The 16,267-nt window shown below is 39.7% G+C and overlaps 1 protein-coding gene across 4 annotated transcripts in view; it reads right to left on the bottom strand.

Annotated features, from left to right (window-relative positions):
• ZNF518B (zinc finger protein 518B) overlaps nt 1-14,086 on the bottom strand; it is a 46,943-nt gene extending 32,857 nt beyond the window's left edge. For 3 of the 4 annotated variants that reach the window (XR_005955450.1, XR_005955446.1, XM_041471306.1), the window contains exons 1-2: nt 13,888-14,086; nt 3,074-6,500 (exon numbers count right to left, since the gene is read on the bottom strand). Coding sequence is in view for 2 of the 4 variants with exons in the window: in XM_041471306.1 (XP_041327240.1) it covers nt 3,074-6,298 (3,225 nt within the window). In the remaining 2 variants the exon portion in view is untranslated. The other variant, XM_041471132.1, reaches the window with a different exon arrangement.
• Nucleotides 14,087-16,267: the final 2,181 nt, after the last annotated feature.

Genomic DNA, 16,267 nt, shown 5'->3' with positions numbered 1-16,267 from the left:
TACCTGAGCCTTCAAACACTTACATAGTAGGACCATTATGCAAACAGTCATTTTGAATTCATACCATATGCAAATGTAGAGATAAAAATCTGAAGTAGAAAGAGTAGATGTACTTCAAAACCAGCAAGAAAACATGCCCTAGTGTGTATGAGCAAAGAACATGAGAATGTGATTATTTTTCCAGAAAAAAAATACAGAAATATTTATTCATACAATTTGAGTTTTGGAAGCCTAGCTAAATTCTCTATGTATATGAAGGCAAACTACAATTCCACATGTACATGAAGGGATTTTTCTGCACAGCATCGATAACCTTCCTAACCACACTCAGAAGTTTGACTAGGTTATTGCAATATACCAGAAAAGGTATATTACAATAACCTAATTACTTTAGAACCTCAGTTACTTTATCCTTACAGAACAGGAACAAGAACAAAACCACTCAAGCCCAAAACCACAACATTCCAATCCAATTTATGACGTACTATGTAGTGGTACAAACTAGCTCTAAAAAAATTCAGCAGCTGATTGTTACTTTCTTTCAACCTTTTTATTTCTCAGTGCTGAGTCAAAAGGGAAGAAAACATCCGCTGTAAATAATTTCTCTCAAACTGATGACACTATTAAACTTGAAGGAAATTATTCTGACTTAATTTTATCTAATAAAAGTAACAAAACAGAAGCTGCTAAAATAGAGTTTAGCAGAGTTCATAACAAAAAGCATGACATAATCTGCTTTAAGAATTTCATAACCACAATACAATTTAACTTACAAAAGGTTTTCATGTTGAAACAAAAAAAATTTAAATTAAAAACTATAAAAACCCCAAGGCTTAACAATTTAGGTAACAGATTATGGCAGTGACGTACAGAGCTTTGCAGATGTTTACTAAAGTAAACAGTAAACTTGCTTACAGAAGACAAGCATTACTAGTATACTTAAAACATCCAGAATCCACAAAGCTGAGCAGCAACACTTTCTCCCTTTCCCCCAGTACAGCTTTCATGAGCAATGTTCTGATTTTGCCAGTGACAACTCTTACAAAGCAAATTCAAAACTATTTATTTGGTAGCTTCTACAGAAACAAAATTAATTCAGCCAGTAACCTGGATTGAAGGAATTAAAACAAATGAGGAATGCTAACCATGGGGGTTTTTGTGTTAACCATTTCAGTATTCATTTTATACGTTATGCTATAATTTTAAAATGGAAACTATCTTCACCATTGAAAATGCAAATAGCACTGTTAGGTTTGGCATCAAAGCATACGAAGTGGGGGAAAAAAACCCTCTAGTGTACCCATCTAAAAAAATATAATTCCATTTGAATACAAAATGAGAACTGTCATTTCCTTATTATTGACAAAACAGGAAAAACAAAGTTTGTTCTGTGGAGCAGTTTAGTCTGATACAAATGATACAAAAATTTTCCATGTGTACACGACAAAAAGATCTGACTTAAAGCACCAGCTATCGGAAGGATTTTAACTGTATTGCAAAATTATGGGAAAGCAATAAGTGGTTTTGAAAGTAAACCTCAGTCAGATGGAGTTTTAAAATATTTACATTCTAATGTAGATATGATAAATATTTTATCAAAACAATGTATAATCTGCTGGAGTATATAAAAAAATATTCCCAGCTAAACTGTTTACAAAAATGCACCATCAGTGAAAAGAGTTAGGGACTACCAGTTTACCAGAGAAGTCCCAGTTCAAACATAGAACACACATCCAGCATTAGAGTCAGTATTGATTTTCATACTTCTAAAACTGTAACACATTATTTTAATTGTAAGTATGTGCTTCCATATACTTCATTCTATATGACTCTAAAATGATTTAAAATTGACAAGATGAAGAGAAACATCCACAACTCACACAGAGAAACAGTAACTTCAGTGTCATCCATCCCTCTTTTTTACTAAAAAGCTGTAATTTGGCCCTGATTTAGAGAAGTGTTTAAGCAACTGAGCAATGTTTACACTGCACTGAAGTCAGTACGCATCAGACATAATCTGTAACTAGGCACATGCTTGTATGAATTTGAGGCCTACAAAAAATAAATTGCAACAACATCTAAATTCTTAAATATGATGAAAGATTGCACTGAAAATCTGGTTCAACACTGTCAATGTAAAAGCTGTGCAACGTGGCTTTTCAGTTTGAAAAGTCTTCAACAAGTTCCCTAGTAAAAAGGCTCACCAACTAGAGTTCTAACCAAATACTGAGTCTGTAAATGCTTCTATCACACACAAGGTGGTACAGAGTTTATGTTTGGCTAATACTATTTTAGAACAGCCTTGAGGCCATAAAGAAGCACTTTCCACTATCAGCCCAAGCCTGAAAGTATCTCTGGCTTGATGGCACAGAATCCTGACAGTGTTCTGCTCCCTCGCATCTACACAATACAGTCTAGGTAAAGACTCAGTACTAAACAAAATTAAAAATTTTTGTGCTATCTGACCTACCAGGAGTAACTGATTCCCTAGATTTTTCATTTACACCCTTGTACCTCCTCTGAAGTCAGCAGAAGTGTTTTTATTTCACTGAAACACAGCACTTGCATTGAAATTTTACTTTTTACGCGTAGTGCTTAATTTGCCGCTAAAACCTATGACTTCCACTTGCTGTCCAGAGAGGACCAAAGGTGCATTTCCATACAGATGTGCTCGATCTCTGAAACACCATGCTGTAATAAAGCAAACTAAATTCTGTTAAATTTACAAAGATCTCATCATCTAAGGTTTTAATCCATACAGACCTAGCACAAACCACGTACAGCACAGTATCCTAAGGTAACTAGAAAGATGTTTGCATAGCAAATCTTCTTTAAATTTCTCCTATGGAACAGATGAAGCTGACCTCCAACACAAATTTCAATCACAAGAGTGCAAAGTGGTGCTTAATCCTCACTGTCAGCTTCTCTATCTCTCTGTACCTCTACTCTCTTCTTTATTTTGCTAACAGCAGAGGACTTTTGGCAAAATAAAGCAGTTATTTCCATCCTCCATTTCAAGCAAGTTAGTGTCACTCATTAAAAGCAAGAGAGGAAACCTCCCCTGGGCTCTCACTTAACGTTTTCTTGCTTGAAGAGAAAGAACATCCCAACCCTTGGTTGCCTCTATTAAGTGTCTCTGTCCATGACTTATCCATTCTTCTTGGTCCATATATACTCTCCCACAAAACCAACACTTAAAGAGACACCGAAGTGCTTCAGCTGGTGAACTTTCCACCACTTGGTAGTTGTTTTTGTGTGTCTTTTTTAGCTTCATTTTTAGCATACTCCGCTTTTTTGCTTGGTTTCCTGTCTCAGCATTCTGAAGAGTAAGACGCTTCCGATAACGTTTGACACCAAGACAACTGCTTGTCCTTTCTGACAGAACTACTTTCAGGACTTGACCTTTATACTTGTTGATAGTCTTCATGACATTAATTATCTCTGGTGAATCAACATCAGGATGGTTTAGTACCACAACTGGCTGATTACGACGAGGGCATTTTATCAACTGATTCATTTTCAGAGGAAGAAGTCGAAGACGTCTTGCTGTCAACAGGTAAGACATATCAGAACTTGAAGTGGTTTCCAACTGAGCTCTTGTTTTCCTCTTAGGAAGTTCTCTGAAGCTTGTTTGTCTTGCCTTATTTTTGGGACTTTTTGAATAGGGCTTGCTTTGCTTGCTCACATCACTGCTTTTCTGAAATGGTACACCAGTTTGCTTGCTGTTATTTTTAGCACTTGCCTCTCGCTTTGGTCTTTGCCTGAGTGATATAGTTTGGGACTCAGCACCTGGTTTGCTCTGATTAGGCAAACATGGGAAATTGCTGCTGAGTGTCTCAGAAACACTGACGGGGACCGGGCGAGGCAGAAACATTTCATTGCGATGCACAGGAGCTGATGTTTCGCTCCTGTTTTCTATTCCGTATGAGCTTTGACTACCTGTAGCATTCAGCACTCTCAGCATCGTCCCTTTGGGGATAAACACTGGGGTAGCAACATGGGAATTTTTAGTTACCCTATTTTTAGAAGTTCTTGCAAATGTAAAGAGCTGATCTTCACTGTGTTCTTCACTACTAATCACACTTCTTCCACCATGTGCTTCAGACAAAGTCACAGGTTGTTCCACTTCAGTGGCACAAACAGCTCCCTCACAGCTTGCTGAACTTTCTGGAGGCAAAAGCGACTTTTTACTAGAAGCCTGACATCTCAAGGGCACAGATTTCATGTTAGGTTCAGCAGCAGACATGAGCTGAGCAATCTTTCTACACAGCAATGTTGCTGATTTCTTCTTGCGTGTTGTGTCATCCCATCTGACATCCTCTGGAACATTTTCAGTCCCAGAGCTAAGAGAAAATACAGATGAAATAACAGGTCCTTCAAAAGGACTGCCTTTATTTTCCATCTTCTGTAGTTCAAGTGATTCCAGAAGATGACTACTCTTTTGGCTTATGGCTTCAGTTCTCTTTATTTTGCTCAAACCAGATGGTATATCCTCAAAAGCTGGAGTTTTAGTAACATGTAAGTTTTTTCCTGCTTCAGAAGATGTAATAGATTTTTTATCAAAACCCTTTCCAGCTATATGTGCTTCGGTAGAGCTGAGTGGTAGACTCCTATGTTCCTTGTCAACTCTCTTCACAGACAATGCATTCTTTTCTTTATGGACAGCAGAAAAATTCTTGCCCTCCTGAGCAGCTTCTACTGAAACATTCTTGGAACTTTTACCTTCGGAAACGGAAGCGTATTTTGGACAGTATGTATCTTCACCTTCTTCATAACAGAACAGATCACTATGCAAACTATTTTTTCCATCTACTTTCCCCCTTGAGGATTTAAGATCACTTTTTTTTCCAGTACTGTTCATCACCAGAGATGGAGAACAAAGTTCTATAACACCTGAATGGGCATCACTACCTTTCACCAAATGAAAGCATAATTTTGATGTATCTTCCCTCTGTAGAGATACAGAACTATAGCCTGAGAGCTGAGAATCAGAAGAACAAAAACATTCAGAATCGTTGTCATAGGTACTATCCATATTAAGCTGGTTACTAACACTGGATAATTTGTTTACATTCACTTCCATAGTTAGTAACTCATTTGGACACACAGATGTTTTCTTTACTTCTGCAGATTGTTCTATAGCTTGATTCTCAAGTTCCTCTTCTGCACAGTTCACAGGTTTGTAAGTTGCTTCTTTCATAGGAATTAGTTTAAGAACCAGCTGCTGTGCTCCATTCACTATTTTCAGCTCTACTATCTGAGCTAAACAGTTGGAAGGAACTACAAGTTCAGATGGTGCAATTACTGTTAAAGGCATCCCAGGTTGTAAAGGCTCTGTTTTTGGAGAATAAACCTCAACCTCCACACTTTGATTCTCACATACACTCATTTCAGATGGCTCCAATATTGTCTTATCCTGGACCGATGATGTGTTTATGCTACATTCTACATTTTGAGATGAGCAGACTGTTTTAGTTGCTTTACTTGGAACCTCACAAACCATATTTGAAGACAAATTTGAAAGTTCATTTTGGAAAGGAATTTTATTGTATTTTTGCTTTTTACATAAAGTGCTTTGACTCTGCTTCTTTTGCTTGTGGTTCATGAGAGTATTTGACAGCCGTTTTCTGGGTGTTTCATGTACTCTTCTCGTATGTTTAACAATATAGTCATGTCTAACAGCACCATATTCACAGTACTCACACTGATACGGAAAGGTTCCAGTGTGCTTCACCAAATGTCTCTGGAATTCTCCTTTGGTGTAGGATACATAACTACAGTGGGAACAAAGAAATTTAATTTCTTCATGTTGCCCTACATGCTTTTTATACTGTAAAGGATCCTTTGTTGAAAATCTGCATTTATCACAGTAGTATTTGCCTGGCAGAAAATTTTTTACTTTAAACGTTTTCTGGGTTTTACTTGGGGTTTTTCTTTCATGTTTTTCATAGTCTGCATCATTGGCACCCTCAGGAACAAAATCAAAAGCTGGTGGTTTAATATGACTGCACTTCTTGCAGATGAAATTTCTGTCTTCAGTCCACTCAAGCTTCTTATGTTTCTCTATATCTTGCATTGAAATTTTCTGAACATTTCTGCACTTTACACAGCTTATCAGTGACAACTTATTGTTCTCAGCCTCAGTTCCTTGGTAACAGCAGTTTTGATCATCTGCCCCTTTTGACAGATTTGTTTTATCATCAGATTGCTTTGGGGATGTAGTTAAAGAATTATTTTTATCATTAATTTGGCCAGAGTACAATCTTGGTAAAATTTCCCTCATTTTTTTCAACTGCATTTCAAATGAAGCAACTCTGCACCATCTTCATTAAACACAACAGCAACAGACAGACTGTTTTCTTGGTATTAGTCCTGTGTATATTTCTTATGAATCAATCATTGAGGCAACCTATCTGCAGAATATAAGCTTTGGAAGAAATGATGTTCAAGCAACTGCATCCATACTATACTCCATGTTCTTAGTCGATCAGCTTGCAGCACTAAAGAATAAAAAGCAGAACATTAAGTCAATTAAGATTCAATGATCACTGAAATACAATGAACTAATAATTGAACTATTAGTGGACTACAGCTGAATTAGAGAGTGCAAGTCTACTGTCAATATACCACTGATTGTATTCTGCATACACAACCAATAACTCTAAAACATACCAAATCAAATAATCCTTTAACATGTGCTCTCATTCAAAACATTCCCAAATTCATATAATTACCTGCTACGCATCAAAACCTGAAGAGTTTATGGTATTTCTCCCATGTCATGAAAATTTTTACACTTAAGAAACACTTAAGAATTTGTAAGCCAAACAAGATACTTGATCAACAGAACTGAGCAGCAGAGTATGATTTCAGTTCATACATATATTTGTAAGCCAAACAAGATACTTGATAACAGAACTGAGCAGCAGAGTATGATTTCAGTTCATACATAGCCCTCAACTCAGGATAAGTTATCATGAAACGTGCAAGTTCCATTCATATGTGAATAGCAGGGAAAGAGAATGTGACTCCGATGGTTATTAGAAACACAGAACTATTAGTTTGTTTTTAAATAAAAGAATTTTTAAGCTAGCATGGAAATTCCTGACATACAAAAGGAAGTTCTTTTTTAATCAGTGCCAATGTTTCAGATACAAACAGTCTTAAACACTAATTCATAACAAGATGTGATTTATGCTTCACCTGTTCTCAAAGCAATGAAGTCAAAACAATCTGTGGCTGCAAAATTAATTACTTTTTCTTCTATTAATATTACAGTGTAATCACTTCTATATATGTGGACAAGCATATAAATAATTCACTTCATCCTAATAAAACAGAACGTCAATCAAGCAAAATAAACAAAGCAACATAAGGCAGAGGGAGATCAGTAATATCACTGTAAAACACCAAATTAACACATGCAATATGTTTGGCCCACAGGTTCCAGCACTCTGTCTCTCTACTATATTTAACAGGAAGATGATCTCAGCCTTTCAGCTTTTGGCAAGACTATGAAACCACTATTATTTGGAAAATAAACAATTAAATTAGGCTTTTGAGACATACATGAAGTCCAATCAACACCTTTCTTATTCTAACATCATTAGTTATAGACATACTGTTGCACACACTTGCAATCACATACAGACTCAATTGCATGAGGTTACTTCTGTTTTCCAATACACCCCACAAAAGGCTTCTGCTTCTGAAGTCCAGATCCTCACCAAGTGTACCTACAGAGATTAGGGCGTGATTTGGACTCCAAAAGCACAGTGCTGAGTTCACTTAAGCAGCTTCCCATCACAATAATCATATGGTAATCAAGAAATTGAACTACAACACTGGAAAGACATTGAGACGCCTGAGCAAGTCCAGAGAAGGGCAACAGAGCTGGTGAAAGGTCTAGAGAGTAAATGTTACAAGGACTGGCTGAGGGAGCTGGGGGAGTCAAAAAGGGGACTCAGGGGAGACCTTACTGCTCTCTGTAACTACCTGAAAGGAGGCTGTAGTCAGGTGGGAGTCAGCCACTTCTCCCAGGTAACAAGTGACAGGAAAAGAGGAAATTGCCTCAAGTTGCAACAGAGCATGTTTAGATTGAATATTAAGAAAAAACTTTCATTGAAAGGGTTGTCAATAATTGGAACAGGTTATCTATGGAAGCGGTGCAGTTACCTCCTGGGGATGGAGTTAACATCCCTGGGGATATAAAAGATGTGTAAACTGGGCACTCAAGGATATGGTTTAGTGGTTAGCTTGGCAGTGCTGGGTTACAGGTTGGACTTGATGATCTTGTAGGTCTTTTCCAGACTAAGTAATTCTGTGATCTTCCCAGTGGCTTGACAGCTAAATATCTGATCCAAGAAGGTCTTCCAGCATCTTATGTGCTCACAACCCAGAAAGCAACCATGCATTTTGATGCACTCTGCACTGCATCAAAAGCAGCATAGCCAGCACAGTGAGGGAGGCAATTCTCCCACTCTGCTCTCATGAGACCCCACATGGACTGCAGCTGCATCCAGCTTTGGGGTCCCCAACACAAGGAAGATGTTCAGTGGACCCTCCTCTGGACCCATTCAAAGCTTATCACAGGACTGAACCACTCCTCCCATGAGGACAGGCTGAGAGAGTTGAGGTTGTTCAGCCTTAAGAGGTGGCTTCACAGAGACCTTACAACACCTTCAAGTACTGAAACAGGACTTTCAAGAAGGCTAGAAAGGGACTTTTCACAAGGGCATGCAGCGATAGGACAAGGGGGAATGGCTTCCAGCTGAAGAAAGGTAGATTTAAATTAGATATTGGGAAGAAATTCATTACTGTGAGGGTGGTGAGGCACTGGAACAGGCTGTGCAGAGAAGCTGTGGATGCCCCATTCCTGGCAGTGTTGAAGGCCAGGCTGGATGGAGCCCTGAGCAATCTGGTCTAGTGGAAAGCATTGTTTCTCATGGCAGGAGGTTGAACTAGGTCTCTTCCAACACAAACCAGTGATTCCATGATCTTCCCTGTACTCCATCAATATCCATAACTGCTCTATCAATGCTGCCCAAAATATAGGGCTCTTCAAAGTGTTCTGATGTGACCACAAACAACAGTAAAAGTAAGTCAGAAAACTGGTTAGGGACAACATAACAAGCTTTTCACTCTTAAGCAGATGGATAGGTGTACACTAAAACTCCTTACTGGGTAGTTCTAGAACTGTAGTAATCTCATCTCATTGCAATGCAGAGAGCTGTGAAAATACACACAATTTGAAAAACAAATCAATGGCAGCCTTGCAGGAAGGAGTACATGACTGCTGTATCATGATCTGGAGAATTTTCTTCAACAAATTCTAATGTGGATGACATTATGCACTCTCTTAGCCTGATTCTAAAGACTGAAAAGCAAAATGTTTGTGGTAGTTCAGATGGAACATCCTTCACCAGCTACTACCACTTTCTAGACTTAAGACTAACCTGCTTTTACACAAGTGTGGTGGTAGGCCTATGTTCAGGACATCCACTGTTTTATTTCAGGAGAAGATAATAAGAGATCCTGATAAGCTCAAGATTCAGACCAAAGACGCTTTATGCATTTCTATACAGCTTTAAGAAAGAAGTAACATGGCATTTGAAAGGAAATGGGGAAGCTACATCAGTATTTGCCTTTTTCTGCTGTTAACATCTTTCCATTAATACTGAAACTGCCCTCCATGTGAACTAACTGAAAGCTAAGTGTAGAGAATTTATGCCATCAACATCCTTGACCACAAGAAAAGGTATAAACCCTGAGAATTTTCTTGTATTTAACTGAGTAGATTTCACTTTATGGGAGAATATGGAAAAGAATCCTCAACCTTTAAAGGGCAAGAAAGTACAAGAAACACAGTCCAATATTTTCAGAACACTCCAAATTAACAGTTCTGGGCTTCTCAGTCCAAGACTATGCCAGAAAAATTTAAAAGAGGTAATTCAAAGAACAGGCTAGCAATCCTACCAAATTTTTCTAATTCAAACTGGTATATGTAGGAAAGTCTGCCATGGTTTAAGCCCAAAACCACATTTTCATGCAGACCTGTGACAAATACCATGTTGCTACAATGCAGGTTTCAAGTGCTGGCGTGCCTGCATTCCCTGTGTGCCCAGGTGGGTCCCAGGCAGCAGCCAAGCAGCCACAGAGCTGCTTCCTGCTGTCCCACCCTCTCCTCCCTCAGTAGCAAGGAGAGTAGAGGAGAGAAGAAGCACAGGAAAGTTTCTGGGTCAGGACAAAGGCAGTTAAACAGAAGGAAAGAAGCAGGGAGGTGACATAAGGGAAATCACTCACCACTTTCCAGAAGTAAACCAATGCCCAGCCAGTCTCCGAGCAGCAGGCACCCTGGAAGGCAACCCCCCTCCGCCCTTCTCCCTCTGCTTCCAGTTTTCATGGCTGAGCACAGCATTGTATGATGTGGACTATCCCCAGACCAATTCTGGGCAGCTGTCCCAGCTTTGTGCCCTCCCAATCTCTTGCCCACCCCATGCCTACTCAATAGAGTGGGGGGGGAAGAAAACCTTGATGTGCAAGCATTGTGCAGCAACACCCAAAACATCAGTGTGTTATCAAGACTGTTTTAGCCACAGCACTGTACAGGCTGCTCTCAAGAAATTTAACTCCATCCCAGCCAGACCCAGTAAAAGGTAAAAAAAGGAACTGAATAACCAGTTGATGTCAAAGTAACATCTCTGCTGTCTTCATAGCTAGTTTTTTGCCATGTACCCTGAACACTGACCAGTTAGTAACAAAGGTTTTGATACAAACAGCTCAAATTTATACTTATTTTGGATAAAACAAGCCCAAAATTATATTGTAATTTCATGCCTGTATTTAAATTTTTTTTCTAGTTATTTCAGAAAGCCAAGACCATCAATGTACACAGGGAGGTGAACATTACATACCTTCACTCCAGACCACTGGGGAAGGTGAGGAGGGGGAGGAATTCCCCTAAAGATTTGTTTTGGTATTTGAAGGATTGGCAGAAACACGCTTCAGAAGATTTAATTAAAAGACAGATAGTTGATTTTCAATTATAATCATATGCAGTGCACACAGACCAACCCAAAGATATCATTAAAGAAAGACCTCGAAGTCTACAAAGAGTGTCAATGGCAAACACAGGAATGGGATGGATGAAAAACGAAATAAGAGACACTAAGAGTGTCAAAGTCAATTCCAGTTACTGTCTTCACAGGAATTAATTCAGAAAAATATAAAAATATTAAGAAACACAACAAAGCACCTAAATTAGGAAACATTAAAAAAAAATAGAGACCCTAGTTTAGAGAGGGGGGGAAAAAAAAGCACATGGAAAAAAGACATCACAAGAAAGATAAACCAAATTTTCCCATTCACTCCTACCAAACATCTGCAATTCAGTGACATTAAAAGGTCAGGCATTCAAAGAAACAAATATTTCCACCTTTCACACAATAGTATCATATCTTGAACTTTGCTGCTCAAGACACAAGAGACTAACAGATGCACAGAAATTAAAAGGCATTCCAAACTCTGGACATCCCAGGTACATAAAGGTTAAAAAACAAAGATGCATTAAAACAAAGGAAAATAGGACAAAACATCCTCTGCAGCCTGACTATGCCAAATTTAACCAGTACAAGGGTTCTTGCACTGCAGTAGGTTACAAACCACTGATGTGGCCACTGTCAGACTGGAAATTTCTATTTACTTCAAATACATCAAAAATTTGCTCATCATTTCAAAGAAGAATATGTACATTCCAGGGCTTTAGGTTCTTTTAGTTCAAACTACATGCTGCTATCAACGAAAAGGGTGTGATGAGCAGGATGCATTTAGCCCATGTGATCAAATAAATGAGCCCTTACTTCAGCAAAGCACACACCTCTCATGCACAAAGATCACAGACTGCAGCCAATAATCAGGACATGCTTTGGTACTGAAAAGCCCACATAAGTCATCCCTAAGAAAAACAAGTTTAAACAGAATTGGAGGACACTGTGCATCACTGCATCAGGAGGATGCAGAGTATAAAATTTGAGCCACTGTGAAAAATTTCAAACTCTATGCATGCTTAAAATTACCTTGCCTGTATTTTGCAATTATATATATACATACATACATATATATATATATAACATGTATATACTGACTGTTTAACATCAACTATCTCTGTTCAGCAGTTAACTGTTCTACTGACCCAACTACATGGCTGCCAATTACCAGTCACTAATTTTAGGCCTAATGACTGGGAGAGAGCCAAAGTGCTTCACTCAAGTATTACATATTGCATTAATTAAAATAATTAATTTTGTATTAAAAAACAAACAATTCAAATGTGCCGAAGAAATTTTGTCTACAAGTACTTCTTCTTAAAAAGCCATTCTGTCTCACAATAACAGCTAATCACACAGTCATAACAGTTCTTGGTTTTTAGCTGAAATTCACATGAGGTTTTTCAAAGCAAAATGAATGAAGAATGACAATGCAGACAATTAAGAAGAGCAAGGACCATGCACCAAGTTTTTAGAGCTCATTTTTATTAAAAAAATATACAGTTCTTTCACTCTACAGAAAAAAATCAATTACACATAAAATGTTTATTACTTACAAAGTCATGCAAATAACACTGATTGAAAGGAAATCACTATTTTTTGAATGAGTAAGTGAAAAACTGTCCAATCTACTAACGTTTTTTGGCATTGAATGGACGCAGGTACATGTATGTACCATGCAGCATTCTACTGAAATGGAGGTCTGCTTCCCTGCGGCTCTAGGAACAAGGCCTAGCTTTATTTGTATCTGAAAGAGACACATTTCTGTCGTATCATTCAATTGCTTGGTGGTCTTCCTGCAATAAGCTAAACAAGGCATTACCAAATAACTACTGTATCAGAAGCAGTATTCTAGAGTGCTCAGAGACATTTATAGAGTTGTTTATCACTACACGTATGATCAATTTTTTTAAACCTGTGCTGTTCATTTCATCATTGCACACAATGTACAACGATTTTCAAAGTCTTCCTGCATATCCAGAGCATAATGACTAGTATAAAGCATCACCCTACTCTTGAGCTCTAAGGCCTGTAGGAAATACAGCAAGGAAGTATGGCACTGAAGAAAATGGGAGAAGAGGGGGAAGAGTCCCATTAAAAGCACATAACCCTCCATGCCCAGATCTCAAAGCACTCATGTGGATGTTAAAATTGATTTCCAGATTTTATTCCTGATAAAATTATCCACATACTGTTTGTACGTGCAAGAAAAGAGCCTTGACTGTAACCACCTACTGCAGTAACAATGCACAACAGACTGCTAGAAAAATCCTGTAAAACACCACTAGTCTTCTTAACTGCAAAGCAGACTTTCTAAATTAAAGGTACATTGCAGGACACTTTTTGGCTACATATACGATAACACTAGATTATATATTTAGAAGAAAATCGGTTTATACGTCTAAATTACTTTAAGTGTCCAATGCAACACTATTCAATGATAGACTGTCTTGCAACAAAATTCAATATGGAATTCAATTAAGCCAACCTTATGCCCAAACACTCAAAAGAACCTTATTTGCACACAAAACACAGGATGTTCTATTTTTCTCATGAATACATTTACTAACCCGAAAGCTCCTTTTCTTCAGGACGACCAAGACGACAAACCTGGACAACAGCTTTAGTCCAGACGAGTCCAAAGCGGCCTGATGGCGTCCACGAGACAGCAAGCACCAAAGACCTCCTTTTCTTGGGCATCCAGCCCACCCACGCACCGTGCTGCCGCCTCTCCGCGGAAGGGCGGCCTCCCTCGGCCGCCGGCTGCCGTGCGCGGGCCGGAGCGCGGCGCCGCGGGGGATGCGGTGCGGAGCGGAGCGGAGCGGAGGGCCCGGGGCCTTACCTGGCACGCAGCGGGACGAGGGGGATGAAGGAAGGGCAGCGTCCCTCGGCGCTGACCCCGCCAGCCGCCGCCGCTCCCGTTGTCTCCGGACACAGGAGGAACGCAGCGCCGCCCCGCGTCCTGCGCGGCCGCTGCCGCCCCGCCCTGCGGCGCTCATTCCGGCAGGGAGGGCGAGCGAGCCCCCCACCGCCGGCCCGGCCCGGCCCCCGCCCGCGCGGCGGCGGAACTGACCTCACCGCGCCCCGCCCGCCGCGCGTAGAGCTCTACCGAGCCCCGGCACCTGCCCCGCCGAGAACCAGCGGGGAGCGCCGTGTGAGGAGCCGCCAGGTCGGGCTGGTGCCCGCTGGCCGTCCCTCCACGCTGGCACAGCAGGCCGAAGGATGCGCCGTTGTTCCCGATAACCTCTCTACGCGCCTTCCGATTCCGTTGTGTTTCGCTAGGGTATGGTGTGGGCACACATTTCACGGGCATCACTCAGTCAAGTAGTGCAATGACCTGGTTGTGTGTTTTCATATCGTTTCCATGAAATCCAGATGTCTTTTCAAATTAAGTGTTCTTAGCAAAATTTGGAGGGAGAAAAAGAAGATTTAACTGACTGCGTATTGCCCTGTAAAGTACCTTTGATGTCACTGCATTACCAAAAACAAACCATATCTAACACAGTCTTGCCAGAAGAGGTCTTTGGAATGAAGCCTTTTCGTACGTGTCTTCGAAGTTGAGCTCTGTTGCTGTGACGCATTTTCCAATCTGTTCTCTACTGGAATGATTTGATAGTGCTTGATCTTGTCTAGGCATGGACATACATCCTCACAGATCTTGGATTTTGGGATAGGCTCTTCAGGTCACAAAAAAAGAAAAGGGAAAGCTGTATACAGGGAAGTGTGTGGAGAAAGAATCCTCTCAATTATAATTGTGTTAGTTCCAAAATGAGATCTTGCCTTCAAGAGTCTTTTGATTAGCAGTGTAAGAAAGCATTCTCAATACCAGTTTGGAACACTGTAGTTTACTGAATATCTTTAAACTTGTGAAGAAAGTTTTCTGGCTGATGGAGCCTGTTGGGATTTCTAGAAGGTTTTTGACAACGACTGTCAAAGAAACAGAACTGTAATGGCATAAGACCAAGTGTCTTGGCATGAATAGCTGGTTAAAGGTGGAGCGAGTGTGTGGTCCTTGTAGCATAGTGCACTGCTGGGTCAATCTCTGCTTGGACCTGCTTAACATACAAGTGACTTGAAAAGGGAGCTGGGCTCTCAGGTGACAGCCTTCTGATCATACCAAGCTATTGAGGGACCCGAGGACAAAATCCCACTAAAGATCTGGGAAGGACATTGTGCAGCTGAATAACTAGACAGTAAAATGGCAGATTTGATTTTGGATAGATTAAGATGATGCACAGTGAAGAAAAACCTGACTTCAGATAAAAAATCAACTTTAAGTTGACCAGTACTGTACAGGGGCAAAATCTTGGCCTTAGAAAAGGCTTTTTGTGAAAATCTCACTTCAGTGCTTAATCGAATTGATAAAAATAAGCCTTATGCTGAGATTTGAAAAAAAGCAGAGAACAAAGCAGTTTAATGCTGCTGTGTAAATTCATGGTTAAACACATTTTAAAAGCTCTTTGAGTTTTTAAGTTCCCTCAGCTTAGGAAAGACAGAATCATAGTGGAAAAGGTTCATTGAAAGGTAAAAAGCATGATGAAAGGTACTTTACTCTCAACTTCATGAAAGGAACAGCTAAGGAAGCTTCTATCTAAAAAAAAAAAAAAGAAAGAAGACTTGATAAAGGGCTAAAAATCATGAGTGATCGTTGAAATTTTGAGCAGTTACAGTTGGAAGTTGTCTGTGTGGATGCCATGAAAGCGACCAAGGACAATTTGCAATTACTGACTGGTGTCAGCTATTCTGCAAAGGTGATTGTGCAGTGTTATGAAAGTTTACCTCCCTAACTGTTAAATCAATCAGTCTTTGTAATATGAACATGTATTCACTTTGTTACCATGTATTAATTCACATAATACAGTGAAATGGAATGAGATGGTGGAATTTTACTGGAGACTTTGAGTTTGTTCATACTCAAGTAAAACAAACTAAAGGTCAGCCCAGCCCTGGAAATAGGGATTTTGCTTCTTGGAAGTATAGAACTGTCCATGAAAGATAAAAGACACCCATGGACAACCCAGATAAAGCCAGAATTCTAGTCACTCTAATATGTCTTTGAAACCCTTCCAGTGTTATCTGGCAAAACTGACCCCAGGGACATCTGGATCAATAGACAAGCAGCAAGAATGGTGCAGAAATACAGTTGCCTGGCAAAAACTTACAATTATTAGAAATCGGTAGTGTGGGTCTCAGCTATTAGTCAAATCATGTTCTTCTGGAGT

This window comes from Pyrgilauda ruficollis, unplaced genomic scaffold (genome assembly GCF_017590135.1).
Source record: "Pyrgilauda ruficollis isolate IOZ18807 unplaced genomic scaffold, ASM1759013v1 scaffold1, whole genome shotgun sequence".
NCBI lineage: Eukaryota > Metazoa > Chordata > Aves > Passeriformes > Passeridae > Pyrgilauda > Pyrgilauda ruficollis.
This window is presented reverse-complemented; position numbering and strand designations above follow the sequence as displayed.